This window comes from Anomaloglossus baeobatrachus, chromosome 3 (assembly GCF_048569485.1).
Source record: "Anomaloglossus baeobatrachus isolate aAnoBae1 chromosome 3, aAnoBae1.hap1, whole genome shotgun sequence".
NCBI lineage: Eukaryota > Metazoa > Chordata > Amphibia > Anura > Aromobatidae > Anomaloglossus > Anomaloglossus baeobatrachus.
Window position 1 is genome coordinate 53970784 of NC_134355.1, and position 15473 is coordinate 53986256.

The window sequence follows — 15473 nt, forward strand, 5'->3', positions numbered from 1 at the left end:
AAGAGCAGAGTGTATCTCGCCACACAGTACATTTTGCTTCAGTTCTCAACATTTGCTTAAGTTCTCAACATGATCTCGGATCACAAAAAAAACAGTATGACCAAGAGGAGTTATGCCAAAGTCTATGCACTGATGAAGATAGACAGTTGTCATCATCACTCCTATACTCCAGAGACAATGTAGCAACATGACTAGCTGCAATATTCATCCCCTTCATGTCTGTAGTTGTTCAGTCATGGAAGAACAGACACACAAGTTTTTGGTGGGAGTCCCAACTGTGGGACCAACAGCAATCTAAAAATTATCACCCATTCTAGGTGATAATTTTTGTACAATGTAATGCTGCTTTAATACACTTCATAAATATAGTTTTATAATGTCAAAACGTGGCACAAGAATTTCACCTTAACAATCCAGATCCAACAAGTATCCCAGCAATGTTCAGTAAGGCAACTCCAGCATTGACAATATTAGGGTTGTCCACGATCCCAAGGACGGCAAGTGCTAGGAATTCACCCATCAGATGTGGAGGAAAAGCTGCACCCAGAAAAACTCCAAACCTTAGAAGCTCTGGATTTAGTCCTACTGTCCTGCAAGTAAAGTCAGACGAGGACATGTAAGTCTTCTGCTTCAGATTTGATGTTAATGCATAAGGTATGGGAAATAAAACCAACAACATACCAATAAATGAAAGCTCCAAAAATGACAACACTCAGGAAGCTGAATGGGATCACGTGAAAAACGTAGGCTAGAAGCATCTGCCACTTCTGGTATAAACCATCTTTGCTCTCCTGGTCACTCATCGCACGTAGAGCTGGGACTGTACAAATGCCGAAGACACATTAATTAATATTATGTTAAAGGAAATTCTGGAAAAACACATTGATTGTCTAAGTTCCCCGGGAATCCATCTGATTGAAATTATTGAATAGGGCTGAGCTGTAGTACCATTGGGCAGCGATTCGAGCACCACAGCACCTTCGTTGTGGTGATCTATGGAGGTTCTAGGGTCAAACCCCCATCTGCTGATGGCCTATTCCAGGGAACAGCCATCTGAGGTTTTTGTTTTAAAGTCTCTTTAAGCTATGTACAGGATATCACAATGTGAGTACACCCCTCACATTTTTGTAAATATTTTAATATTACTGTTCATGGGATATTTTGTTTCTTTCCATGGGACAACACTTAAGATATGACACTTTGATACAATGTAAAGTAGTCAGTGTACAGTTTGTATAACAATGTAACCCTATTGAGCATCTGTGGAGCCTCCTCAAATGGGAGGTGGAGGAGCGCAAGATCTCTAAGATCCACCAGCTCTGTGAGGTCATCATGGAGTATAGAAGAGGATCCAGAGACTCCTGCGAAGCTCTAGTGACCTCCATGTCCAAGAGAGTTAAATGAGTGCTGGAAAATAGTGGGGGTCACACAAAATATTCACATGTTGGGCACAATTTGGCCATTTTCACTTAGGGGTGTACTGACTTTTGTTGCCAGTGGTTTAGACTTTAATGACTGTGTGTTGAGTTATTTAGAGGGAACAGCAAATTTACAGAAGCTGTACACTGTACACTGACTAATGTACTGTACGTTGTAGCAAAGTGTCATATGTTCAGTGTTGTCTCATGAAAATGTCTAATGAAATATTTACAAAGTGGCGAAAGGTGTACTCACTTTTGTGATGTACTGTACATGAGGAACATATTGTTATTAGTTGGTGAAGTTTAACCTCTTATAAAGTTATACTTGCTGACTGTCCCAATTTGTCCTGAATAATCTCAATTGTCACTTATGCTTTCCCTGGTCAATAATAATCAGTGTTATTTTTGGAGGTTGAAGTTACGTTCCTGGTGAGGTTTAAAGAGGAAAACTCACACTCACCAGACCCTGTATACCCTTGGGGGAGAAGACAGCTGTATACCTTTGGGGGGAGCTATATACCAGGGAGGTGAGCTGTATACCCTTGAGGGGAGGAGAGCTGTAAACCCTTGAGAATGAGAGCTGTATACCTTTGGGGGAGCTATATACCACGTAGGTGAGCTGTATTCCCTTGAAGGGAGAGAGCTGTATATCCTTGGGGAGGAGAGCTGTATACCCTTGGGGGGGAAAGCTGTATACCCTTGGGGGGAGGGGAGCTATATACCATTGGGAGGAGGGAAGCTATATACCCTTGGGGGAGGGGAGCTGTATATCCTTGGGGGGAAGAGAGCTGTATACCCTTGGGGGAGAGTTGTATACCCTTTGGGGGAAGGACAGCTGTATACCCTTGGAGGAGGACAGCTGTATACCTTTGGGGGGAGCTATATACCAGGGAGGTGAGCTGTATACCCTTGGGGGGAGGAGAACTATAAACCCTTGAGGATGAGAGCTGTATACCTTTGGGGGAGCTATATACCATGTAGGTGAGCTGTATACCCTTGGAGGGTGAGAGCTGTATATCCTTGGGGAGGAGAGCTGTTTACCCTTGGGGGGAATGGAGCTGTATACCCTTAGGGGGAAAGCTGTATACCCTTGGGGGAGGGGAGATATATACCCTTGGGGGAGGTGAGCTGTATACCCTTGGGGGGAGGAGAGCTGTATACCCTTGAGAGGGACAGCTGTATAACTTTGGGGGAGAGCTATATACTAGTGAGGTGAGCTGCATACCCTTGCGAGTAGACCTGTATACCCTTGGGAGGAGGAGAGCTGTATACTCTTGAGGGGGACAGCTGTATACCTTTGGGAGGTAGCTATATACCAGGAAAGTGAGCTTTAAACCTTTTGGGGGGAGAAGAGCTGTATACCCTTGGGGGAAAGCTGTATATCCTTGAAGGGGACACTTGTATACCCACAGCAGAGTCCTGCATACACTGAGGAGCTGATCATAATGGGCGTGCTGAGCGTTAGCTGGCTGGGAACAGCTAGTAATTTAATAAACATTGGGTTTTTTTGTTCAAGAATAAATGTGTATTGTATAAATAAATATAATACATCCCCTGAAAATAAGCCCTAGAGCATCTTTCTGAGCAAAAGTTAATATAAGACCGTGTCTTTTTTTGGGAGAATCACGGGTACCTATTGACAGGATAGGAGATAACATGTTGATCAGGGGGGGTCTGACCACTGTGACCAACACCGATCGGCAGAATGGGTTAGAATAGAGCAGCGGTGCCCATGCTCAACCAGTGCTCTACTCATTCATTCATTCATTCATTCATTCATTCATTCATTCATGACCACTCTGAAGGATTAAATCATCTATATCAAAGTAGATGACAGCCCCTTTAAAATGTTGTAAGTATAAGTGTAAAATATTAACTACTCACATAACGCGACTGCATTAAGCAGCCCCGTGTATGACGTTCCTCCCAGAACCTGATAAATCACTCCAACACGATCTTGCACGGCTCCTTTTAGCACATCATTATTTAAGTGAATGAGAAAAAACGCAATAAAAAGTGCAAAAATTAAATTTTGGGAAAGCCGCATGATAATGCCAATTTTATTCCTGGATAGATTTCTCACGGTTCTCCTAAAGATGGAACGTAAAACAGAGACAAAGTGTTATTTTTACATTTCTCTTATTTAGTATAGGATATTTAAAAAGGAGTGTAGACTTGAAGTTAAAGTTTTTTTAGGGTTTTTTATTATTATCCTTGTTCTAAAGAATTAAACACATTCACATAAATTAATATACACACGAAAAATAAAATAAAACTAAATCAATTCCTGCAAATTGTATTAGCAGATGGAAAAAAACCTAAAGACACCTAAATGGTAATGGGGCCCCAACCGGTGGTAACAGGACCACCAAAAAATAAAAATAAAAATAAAAATAAACCTTTGGAGAGGTAAATTAAAATTGTGTGGATTATAAATCTATATAGATTATAAAAGAGGAGATCAGAGGAGAGGACTTAGGATTCAAGGGTCTAATGGAAAGCACTATGAAATGCCAATTCATGTATCACATCAGTACGTACTTAAAAAGTGTCTGCAGTAAAAATGTTTCTTCCCCGCTTATTAGCGGTCGGGCTCCACTTTCTTCCAGATCCTAGATATACCGCACTCTAGTCCATGAGTCTAGCGATAATAATAACAGCGCAGCAGAGACCCGTTCCAGATCTTCTGATATAGAGTACCTGTCACCGGTATTAGACAGGGGGGCTCCGTAGATGGTAATCCTTACACAGAGAGCCTTTCACTTGCCGGAAAGAATAGGTTAAATCCTGGTCTCCGCAGTTTGTACTTCCAGGAGACAAGCGGCTGGTAGGCGCTGTTACAGGAGATTTCCTCTGTTAGAGATCTGGGCTGTGTCCACAAAGTAGATAGTCAACTGAGCAAGATCCTTGAGGAAGGGGACCGGTAACGTCCCCGAAACGCGCGTCGGATCTTGCTCAGTCGACTATCTACTTTGTGGACGTAACAGTCTGATCAATCCTGCTGGAGCGTGGAATCTTGTTTTTCCTGACCGGTGAACGCCCAGATCTCTAACAGAGGAAATCTCCTGTAACAGCGCCTACCAGCCGCTTGTCTCCTGGAAGTACAAACTGCGGAGACCAGGATTTAACCTATTCTTTCCGGCAAGTAAAAGGCTCTCTGTGTAAGGATTACCATCTACGGAGCCCCCCTGTCTAATACCGGTGACAGGTACTCTATATCAGAAGATCTGGAACGGGTCTCTGCTGCGCTGTTATTATTACCGCTAGACTCCTGGACTAGAGTGCGGTATATCTAGGATCTGGAAGAAAGTGGAGCCCGACCGCTAATAAGCGGGGAAGAAACATTTTTACTGCAGACACTTTTTAAGTACGCACTGATGTGATACATGAATTGGCATTTCATAGTGCTTTCCATTAGACCCTTGAATCCTAAGTCCTCTCCTCTGATCTCCTCTTTTATAATCTATATAGATTTATAATCCATACAATTTTAATTTACCTCTCCAAAGGTTCATTTTTATTTTTATTTTATTTTTTTGGTGGTCCTGTTACCACCGGTTGGGGCCCCATTACCATTTAGGTGTCTTTAGGTTTTTTTCCATCTGCTAATACAATTTGCAGGAATTGATTTAGTTTTATTTTATTTTTCGTGTGTATATTAATTTATGTGAATGTGTTTAATTCTTTAGAACAAGGATAATAATAAAAAACCCTAAAAAAAACTTTAACTTCAAGTCTATACTCCTTTTTTCAGCGCTGGTTATTGAGGTTTTTAAAAAAAATCTCTCCAATTTTTACCTTGTTCCTTCCCTAGGCAACCTTTTGGGCTTTATTGCCGATTAACTAGCTGCAGACTTATTAGTAGTTGGGTCGAGCGCTTACCATTGTCCTAGGACAATAATTAATACATATATTTAAAAAGGACTTTCCATGTTAAAAACAAATAAATAGTTTTTCCATATACCTAGTTTGGAAATTCTTAGATAAGAGGGGGGCATGGTGAAATACCTAATTTCCCCTGTGGAGGCACTGTAGTGAAATCAAATGCAACATATAATAGCTGATTTTTCGGGATCTGTGCAACGAGTCATCTGTGATTACATTATTTTTTAGAGATTCTTCTAAGACTATGTTTTTGAGGAAGACAAAACTGAAAAAAAACTGATATAAAACTAAATACCAAACCTGAATAAGACCACAAGCTTGGATATTTCATTTGGTGACTCTTTTCGCTTGAATGGTATGATTTGGCGCTCTTTGGATTTTTTGGATGAGTTGATATACTCCAGTGTGTTCTGAAAATGTTCAGATTCTCTGTAGGCCCCTATAATGGCGTGGACCCTTCCGTATGTCTCCATTTCACGCTCTTTGGTCCTTGTGTCCACAGATGTAAGGTCCACTGGAGAGAGCATTTTATGAATTAGGTATTTTTCTGAATATATCCCACGAAAAAGAGCACTTTAGAGAAAACACCAGGGACTGTGATTTAAGGTGACTTTTCAGAATTAGATGATCTGTTTGTACATAAGTAATAACACTATTTCTGACTATTATGTGACTTGTATCCTGCTTTTCTTGATCAGATTTCCCTATGTGTTTCTATCTCTAAATCCTTGACTCCCATCTTCAATAACTTCTATAAGAAGCTGTAATCTGATCCCTCAGTGATCTGAAAATCTGTCTACATTAAAGTCAGATTGAAGCGTGAATTTAAATAAGATGAGTCTGATAAGTGGAAAAAATACTTATATTTAATAAAATATATCACAAATAGGGATGAGCGGACCCGTGGAAGTTCGGATATGTCAGTTTCGGACAGACTTTAATTTAAAGTTTGGTTTAGGACCTGGACTTGACCTCTGACCCCGAACCCATTATAAGTCAATAGAGACTAGGGCTAGAGGGATGCAAAAGGAATCAAAATGTGATACGAATGTGGATAGGGAATAAATAAAAAAATGATGTGGGCTCCCCCTTATTTTTGATAATCAGCACAGGTAAAGCAGACAGCTGCGGGCAGCAGCCCTCAGCTGTCTGCCTTACCTTAACTGTTTATCAAAAATAGAGGGGACCTCATTCTGTTTGTTTTTTTAATTATTTATTTAAATAATTTAAAAAAATGGAGTGGGGTCCCATCTATTTTTGATAAATAGCCAAGTTAAAAAAAGACAGCTGGGGGTTGGTATTATAAGGCTGCAAAGGTCCATGGTTATTTGGCCCAACGCAGCCTAAAAATACCAGCCCGCAGCTGTCTCTGACGTGGCTCATCCATTAAAGAGAACCAACCATCGGACTGGACCGGCCTGCAGGTGAGTAGGTGACAGGTTCTGTAATAAAGACCTTAATAAAACTGCATTTTGACTTTACTTATGTTATCTCTGTCTAACATTTTAATTTGTTTGGTGATCTGAATTATTTAAGCGTGACAAACATGCAAAAGAATAAGAAATCAGGAAGGGGTCAAACACTTTTTCACACCACTGTAGATAGATAGATAAAACATTTTCCCTACCAAAAAAGTCAAATGGGTTGGAGTGTTCTGGACATTCATATCCACAATCATCAAAAAAGGAAATCATCTCTTGTGGGTTGCCACAGAAAATAAGTTCTCCGCAGCTCATAATAGCAATCCTATCAAAAATCTTATAGAAGAAATAAAAAATAGTTAATCATTTCATGTATTAGTAATAACATATGTATATAAAACAGATTTATAATATAATTCAGTAAACAGCGCAAAATACGACCATCAAACATGTTACTTCTGAAGTTTTAAAATCCAAACAATAAGTCGATTGCTAAACTGGCTGCATTCTTCATAAAGGAACCCTTTACAGATGTGTTTGCAATATTATTGTATCTGAGTTTTTCTGTTAATGTATTTTTTTATGAATATCTTTAAAGTGATTCTTCGAAGTAAAGTTTGTGTTAAATGTTGTATTGAGAAAGTTCTAAAACTAAACTTAAGTAAGGGAAATATGTTACCAGGTTGCGCTGTGCTAATATTCACAAATGACTGCAATAAATCCAGGTAATTACTATTATTAATAGCTCTTAAAATAGAGGACAGAGTAAATAAACCCATAGAAGAGTCCCAGCACCGTTCACCTATCTGTGTAATGTGAATTGGAGCTGGAAACATACAATTGTTGGCCACTTACCTTGAATAGTTCTGAGCGAGGCTGGTGAATGGAAATAATCACTATCCTGTCCTTACGCGCCAGCTGAGAAAGAAGTAAAACGATATGATTTGCCGTCATTGAATCCAAACCGGTAGTTGGTTCATCAAGTAAAATGATCTCTGTGGAAGACAGGAGAGTCACTGTGTTAAGTGAAGTCTTCACAAAGAGCCTCCTCCATGGAAGCACCAAAAAAAGAGCAACTACAGCAAAAAAAGGATAAAAAACAGTGAGTGAGTTCTTCAGTCTGCCTCTTCGGTTAATTCCTACTTAATTGTTGTGTCTAGATGACCTTTAATATTACTGTTATTAATGTCCCCAGATACATTTTTGGCATGCACTTAAGGCCCTTCTTCACATGTTAGTGATTCTGGTAAGTATGTTGCAGTTTTTATACATACCAGAATCACGCGTCTGTGCACCCATCAGTGATTTCTCACTGACATGCTTCCGTGGGGTGCACACACGTGTCCATGTGCGCCGCATGGAGGCAAGTCCATTTTTTTCTAGTATCACTAATGACCCACGGACCACACTATGGTGTGATCCGTGAAACACGTACCAGAAAAATCAAATGCATTTAAAATAAAAACATTTTAAACTCGCCCGTCTCCGGCGATGCTGTCTTCAGCCGCTGCTGTCTCTGCTTCCATGCTGGCTAATTATGCTCATACATATGCACTGCCAACCCAGAAGTAGCTGCAGAGGGGAGATAGCAGCGGCTGGAGACAGCAGCCAGAAATCCAGTATCAATTCCAGGTTAGACCGTTTTTTGGTATCTGTGAGTCCGCCGATCACTAAAGGGCTGGTCAAAAATGTACAAAGAATTGACATGCTGCTTTTTTCTCCACCCAAAACTGCAAGGAAAAATGAAGCAACGTGCGCTAAGCATTTCTGAATCATCACTGACTTTGCTGAGGAAAAAAAGATATGCACTTGTGGGCAAAAACTGCTCCAAAAAAGAGGCAAAAGCGCCGCAAAAAAACGCAGCTTGTGCACATAGACTAATGCTTTTGTTTTTGTTTTTTAACTGAGGTGGCGCTGTAGTAAAGTCAAACACTTGAGTGAATTCCATATTACATTGCTGGAGGTTCTATCAATGATACCATCTGCAATCAAATTATAGAAAAATCTTCAGTAAAAATTTACTGTAGGAAACATTTCCTTGAAGAGGGCATCTCTATTCTCTATTCGAAAGGAATGTATTTAGTTTTAGTTTCATTAAATAGCTATACAGTAAGATTGTAAAAGAGAAGCAATATTTGTTTTTGTTTTCTTTTTAAACATTTAAGTTCTATATATTTTTAAATAAGTACAGTGGTACCTTGGATTAAGAGTAACTTGGATTGAGAGCGTTTTGCAAGACAAGCAAAGCTTTTTACAAATTTGTAACTTGGTTTAAGAGCAAGGATTTGCAATAAGAGCAAATACTCACCGTGCACACTTCCGGTTCTGTCCTTTCACCGCGCTCTGACCCGCTCTGGAGGTAACTTTCTGTACATATGTACGGTATACTGTATATTGTATACCATTGTACAGTACAGTATATACTATATAGCATGTCTATCAATTTGCATTTGTGGATACAGTATTGTAATTTCTTTCTGCCAACCAGTGCAGCACATTGCTTGTATTGTAATCTAATTGCCTAAGCAGTATTCCTACCCCACATTTGGCTTAGTTCTGCCCTTATTTTGGGGAGAATAGATTTGGGGTTTGTTTTTTATCTACTGTGCTCGCTCATCTCTAGTTACAGGTATGGAGCACCCAGGCATGGTAGTGCTCACTCATCTCTAGTAACAAGTATGGAGCACTCGGACATGGTAGCACTCGCTCATCACACCAACACGTAATCTCCGGTCCTCACAAGATCTCCTTCTCTCCTCCTCTCTCATTCGCCCCTCATGCAACCGCCGACAAGACTTCTCCCGAGCATCCCCAGTCTTCTGGAATTCTCTGCCTCAACACGTCAGATTATCTTCTACATTTGCAAGATTCAAACGAAACTTGAAAACTCATCTGTTCAGAAATGTCTATAATTTCCAAAGACCACACTGCTTCACCATCACCACAGCTACTGCCTGACCACCACCACAGCTACTTCCTCACCACCGTATCAGAACTGCCACCCGACCAACACCCCACCTACTGTCTCCTCCCCAAAATCCTACAGAATGTAAGCCCGCAAGGGCAGGGTCTTCTTCCCTCTGTACCAGTCTGTCTATTGTAACTTGTATATGTATTCTGTATGTAACCCCTTCTCATCTAGAGCACCATGGAATCAATGGTGCTTTATAAATAATTATTATTAATAATAATAATCCCTAGTTATGAGTACTGAGCACCCGAGCATGGTGGTGCTCGCTCATCACTAGTTATGAGTGTAACGCCCTGGACCCCCAGGGGTCACAGTACACTAACATCACACACACACCCCCTCCCCTGGTTAGGTGACACCAGTCAAACAGAAACCCTTGTTGCCACCCTCCAGGCTTGATGTCCACACCAGGTGGGGCGGAGTCAGGTGGTTGACCCCACCCACCAAGGAGTTCACAGGCCTGGAGGCGGGAAAAGACAGTAGATTGTGTTAGGCAGTGAAAGTAAGAGGAGCGAAAATTGTTGGTGTCTGGGTTGGAGCCCAGGAATGTTCAGCAAGGTCGGCAGACGGTGTTGGCCGTCTGCAGGAGTTGGTGTAGGTCAGCGGAACCATAGGACCGGGGTCGGGCGGTGGCCCGCCGGTACCGAATCGGGGAGCAGATTGAAGCCAAGCACCAAGGCAGGGTACTCAGACCCCGACCAGGCTGGGAGCCACCGTAAAGGTCAAATTACCTGATTGCGGTCTGCTCATCACTAGTTACGAGTATCGAGCACCCGAGCATGGTAGTGCTCGCTCATCTCTAGTTACAAGCATGGAGCACCCGAGCATGGTAGTGTGCCGCCCCTGTATCGGTCGAACTGCTCGGATCCGGGGGTGGTGATTACTTGTGGCACGAGGGTCTCCGGACCCGGGGGCTAGAGGCCACACTCAAATGAATAAGGGGATTATTTACAGGGGATTGGTATAGTTCGTGACGCCCGGTAATTGGGAGTAACACCGCTGCTGTTGGGAGGACCCGGGGTGATGGAGTGGGGCAGCAAGATGACGTTACCCTCCACAGGTAGGGGAAGGCCCTGGGACTCTGGATGGAGGTAAGGGATGCAGGGGGAGCGCAGGCTAGCTGGTTGCAGGGGTTAATTAGGTACTCACTCAGCAATAAAGCAGACGCTGACAACAGGGTAAACCAAGTCTCTGACTGCCGCTGTCTCTTGAGGGGAGGTCGTCCGGGTCCCGTCCCCTGCAGCACTGCCTGGTGGTCTGTGACCTGCCTCCTGGCACAAAATTTAGAGTGTCCTTTGTGGCCCGTCAGCTTGGAGCTTTCCGGGCCCCGCTCCCCAATATGGCTAAGTGAAGGAGCCTGCTCTCAGGGGCTCACGCTTGGAATTTCAGTGGGCCGTTTGTTTGGGAAAGCCCTATCCCCCTCGTTGCGCTAGTGCCCCTGATCTCTGAGCTTCGTGAGAACAGTCCATAAAGGCCCTGTCCTCCGCAGGTTAATTGCCGGGTTGCCTGAATCTTCTCCCCGACCTAGGGTCCGTGTACCCTGACGTGCCTTCGGTCCTGGACCGGTGATTAGGCCCAGGCTGCTGACCGCCCTCCAATACAGGTCCCAGGCACCTATCCTCAATCCCCTGCGACCAGGGGTCCGACTCCTCTAGGTCCAGACCACCGTCTGCGACCTAGTCTGCTTCTCCCCTGGGAGCTACAACTCCCAGCTTCCTCAGAGCTCCTCACAACTCGAGGGCTACCACAGAACTGACTTGACACCTTCCACCTCCCTGTCTGACCCCCTAGGTGGGCGGCCCTATTCCTGCTTAAGTAGCCCACTGGTGTGCCTGACAGGTGTGGTGCAAGGTGTATCTAGGATTTGTGAATTCTGGTGGAGGCAATACTGCAGGATGGAGACCCAGAACCGTTCAGGGTTGAATCCTGTACTGTAGAGAAAGAGCGTGCAGTACCCTGTGGCGACATGAATAGTCCAGGGGCGTCACAGTAGTGCCTGCTCATCACTGGTTACAAGTATGGAGCACCCGGGCATAGTAGTGCTCGCTCATCACTAGTTACAAGTATGGAACACCCAGGCTTGGAAGTGCTCGCTCATCACTACCAGTAATATATCATTCAGATTTTGTTAGATACAAATAAACATGTTACTCACTTGGGTCCTGAATTAATTGACCCGCAATGGAAACCCTTCGTCTTTCACCGTTAGATATTCCATTAAAAACGCGGCCTCCTATTACCGTATTAGCAACATGAGTCAGGCTCAGCTCAGCCATAACGGAGTCCACCTGAAAGGTACAACGATGAAATGTTAGAATTAATATGAACTCGCCCCCTCTGCCGATATAACGGTTTCCACTTTTATGGGAAGGATCTCTATAACATTTTGGAGTTTTCTGTGGGAATTTTGCCCCTTCATCCAGAAGAGCATTTGTGAGGTCAGACTCTGATGATGGGGGAGGCAGGGCTCATAATCTCTGTTCTAGTTCATCTCAAAGGTGTTGATGGGGCTGAGGTCCGGGCTTTGTGTGGCCGGTTATGTTTCTTTACAGCCTCCCCAACTGTGTCTTTATGGACCTTGTGTACTGGGTACAGTCATGGGAATAGAAATGGGCTATCCCCAAACTGTTCCCACAAGGTTAGAAGCTAATGTCTTGTATGGGACAAAGGGGCAGAGGCCGACTCCTGAAAAACAAATCCTTAGCATTAACCCTTCTTCACCACACCATACAGCTGGCACAACGCAGTCAGGCAGGTAACTTTCTCCTGGCATTCACCAAGCCCAGACTGGTCCATCAGATGTCAGATAGAGAATTGAAATCCGCCATTGCAGAGAACATGTCTCCTCCAGAGGCCAGTGGTAGCGGCATTACACCACTCCATCTGACGTTCGGCATTGATCTTGGTGATGTACAGCTGCTGCAGCTGCTCGGCCATGAAGCTCCCGGCCTATAAGAGGTCTGGACTCTGCAGTTATGGAGTCAGCGGTGCGTTGGTGACTTTTCTGCCCTCTGTTCCTCAACTCTCGGCACCCTGCTCTGTAGCATTACGGGGTCTCGACTTGGTAGATGGCTCGCTGTGGTTCCTTCCACTTCTCAATAATATCACTCACAGTTGAAGGGAGACGATTTAGGAGGAAGAGATGTCATGAACGGACTTGTTACACCTATGGCTCCTATTACAGGAAGTGCTGCAAATCATTGAGTTCTTCGCGACATTTCTAGATATTTTACGACACTCCTATTTGTGCCCTAGTCTAACAATTGTATTCTTTAATTCCTCAAAATTCCACTTTCCACATCACGTTTTTTTTCTTTTGCTGTAATGACATATACAAATGATTCCCCTACAAACTGTTACAGGTAGGATAGATTATTTACCTAGTTCTGCCCTAAATATGTTATTTCTAGACGTCGTACACCATCTGTTTTTTCCTGCAGTAACCTTTGGCATATGAAGGTAGATAGTGACAGCATATATTTACAGTAGAAACTTTCCATGTGTTTATGTAAGCCATATATCAGTGTCTTGTGCTGAGTTTAAATGGATATATCATGAAAACTATAGAAGTGGATCTTATGGGCTGTTTCAGAAAATTACCAAGTAGATAAAAGGAAATGATAGCTGGTGTAAAGTCATCTCATATAAGGCCATGTGTGCACTAGAAATTGACTTTTTCAGTTTTGGTGTGGATTTGCCGTGATTTTTCTGCAGGTTGGTCCCTGCGGATTTTAACCATTATCTATGGCAAAAAACGCAGGTACCTGCGGAAAAGAAATGATATGCAAATTAATTCCGCAGTGGAAATTCCACGGGTAAATCCGCAGGTATAAAAAATGCAGTGTGCACACAGCATTTTTTATACCCATAGGTTTTGCTGGGGAATGGCTGCAGAAATGTTAGAAACATTTTCTGCAGCAAATCCACGGCAAAATCATTGGTAAATCTGCAGTAAATCCGCAGCGTGCGCACATAGCCTTAAGGTCCTAACATTAGATTAATGTTGACTGAAACTTACAACATTGACCGCATCTGCAGACCATTTAATTTGTTTGTTGGCCTCCTGAATTTCCCCCCGTGGATAATGATGACAGGACAGACAATGATCGGGCAGTTTGAAATCAATATGTCCGATCCTTTTGTTTAAACCATAGAAAAAGCTTTTTCAAACTCAACAATTAAAGCTGAGGATTCATGGGAATGGAGGAGACGGGGACTGGGAAGATAGCTGCTGGCTGAATGAGGTATAATGTACACACACCCCAATCTAGGCAAGTCTAAACAAAGAGAAACTAATTCCAGACTAATTTAGGTATGCCTGACTATGTAAAGTATTGAAGGGGTTAATGTCACTAGTCCTCATGGCCCAAGGAATTAGAGGGGTTAATTTTATCATCCTTGGTGGTATAAGGTAGTGATAGTGTGTTAATAATGCCCGCTTTCCTGGTGGCCTAGAGAAGTGAAGAAGTCAATGCCTGTGTTGCTGGTGGTCTAAAATATTGAGTTGAGTTAATGTTTGTGTTTATGATTGTCTAAAGAAGTGATTACAGTTAATTATTTGTGCTCCTAGTGGTCTACAACAGTGAACAGAGTTGATGCCCATGTCCCTGGTGGTCTAGAGTAGAGAAGAGAGTACATGTCTGTGTTCTTGGTGTTTCACAGAAGTGAACAGAATTAATGTTGTATCTCTTATGGTCTAGAATGGTGAATAATGTTAATACCTGTGTCCCTTGTGCTCTACAGTAGTAAAAAGATTTAATGTTTTTGTCCCTGGTGGTCTCTAAAGGTGAATAGAATTAATACTTCTGTACTTACTGTATGGTCTAGAACAGTAGAGAACATTATTGTCAGTGTTGCTGGTGGTGTTCAGTAACAGTGAGCTTAATACCTGTGTTTCCAGGAGTATAGAGTGACAGAAAGGCTCATACCTTTTTCCCTGGTGGACTAGAGTAGCAGACGTTCTAATGCCTGTGTCTGGAGGAAAAGTATTTATTTATTTTAATGTTTTCATCAGTTAAATCTACTTCTGTTCCAGGACCTATGCTCTGGCATAGTAACAAACAGTGCTCTTGGTATAAAATGAATGGGTAAGTACCACCCAGTTTAACCTGGGCATACCCCAACTTCCTCTGTGAAGGTAGCCTGGGCTATAGGTTGTTTGTTCAAATGTAATAGGATTATCTGTGTATGTAAATAATCAAAATATAGATGTAGTTGCATAATTATCTGTGTGTCTATATGACAATCGCACAGACGCCATAATATGATTCTAAGCTGTATGTTCAAGAAAGGGTTAACCAAGGACAAATGTACAAACAATGAACGGAGAAGGTATTCATGCTTATCAGTGGTTTCACACAAAGAAAGAATGTATTATCCGGGGGATGAAATGTGGGTTTCTATGTCCCTACGCACCTCCCTGTACTGTTCCGATGTGTGAGAAAAGACAGATTGATACTTTTGTACATGCCTGAAGGTTGAAATGTAATACTAAAATCTGATCTATTGAATACATGAGCCAGACGCCAATACTGACTCAAAAGAGTGAACACGTTGTCTGTGGTCATTGCTTCTGAGTTATTTATTATACTCATTAATTATATTATTCTGTACAGATAGCTAATTTGGACTCGTCCTTTGGATTTGCCCTGAACAAAGACTCCATTAGCAGTCTTACCCAAATTTCTCCCTTGACACCTCTTGGAAGTAAAAAAAAAACCCAACAAACTCCTTGGTGCCGTCCCCACCTTAGGTGGAGTATATACAAGCCCTCAT

At 42.5% G+C, this 15473-nt stretch overlaps 1 protein-coding gene across 1 annotated transcript in view; it reads right to left on the minus strand.

The window, feature by feature from the left end:
- Positions 1-15473, minus strand: part of ABCG5 (ATP binding cassette subfamily G member 5) — a 52649-nt gene that overhangs the window by 7995 nt on the left and 29181 nt on the right. The window contains exons 5-11 of the mRNA XM_075338014.1: positions 11854-11986; positions 7583-7722; positions 6934-7063; positions 5607-5820; positions 3306-3511; positions 682-820; positions 405-590 (exon numbers count right to left, since the gene is read on the minus strand). Coding sequence (XP_075194129.1) covers positions 405-590; positions 682-820; positions 3306-3511; positions 5607-5820; positions 6934-7063; positions 7583-7722; positions 11854-11986 — 1148 coding nt within the window. The remainder of the gene's footprint in view (positions 1-404; positions 591-681; positions 821-3305; positions 3512-5606; positions 5821-6933; positions 7064-7582; positions 7723-11853; positions 11987-15473) is intronic.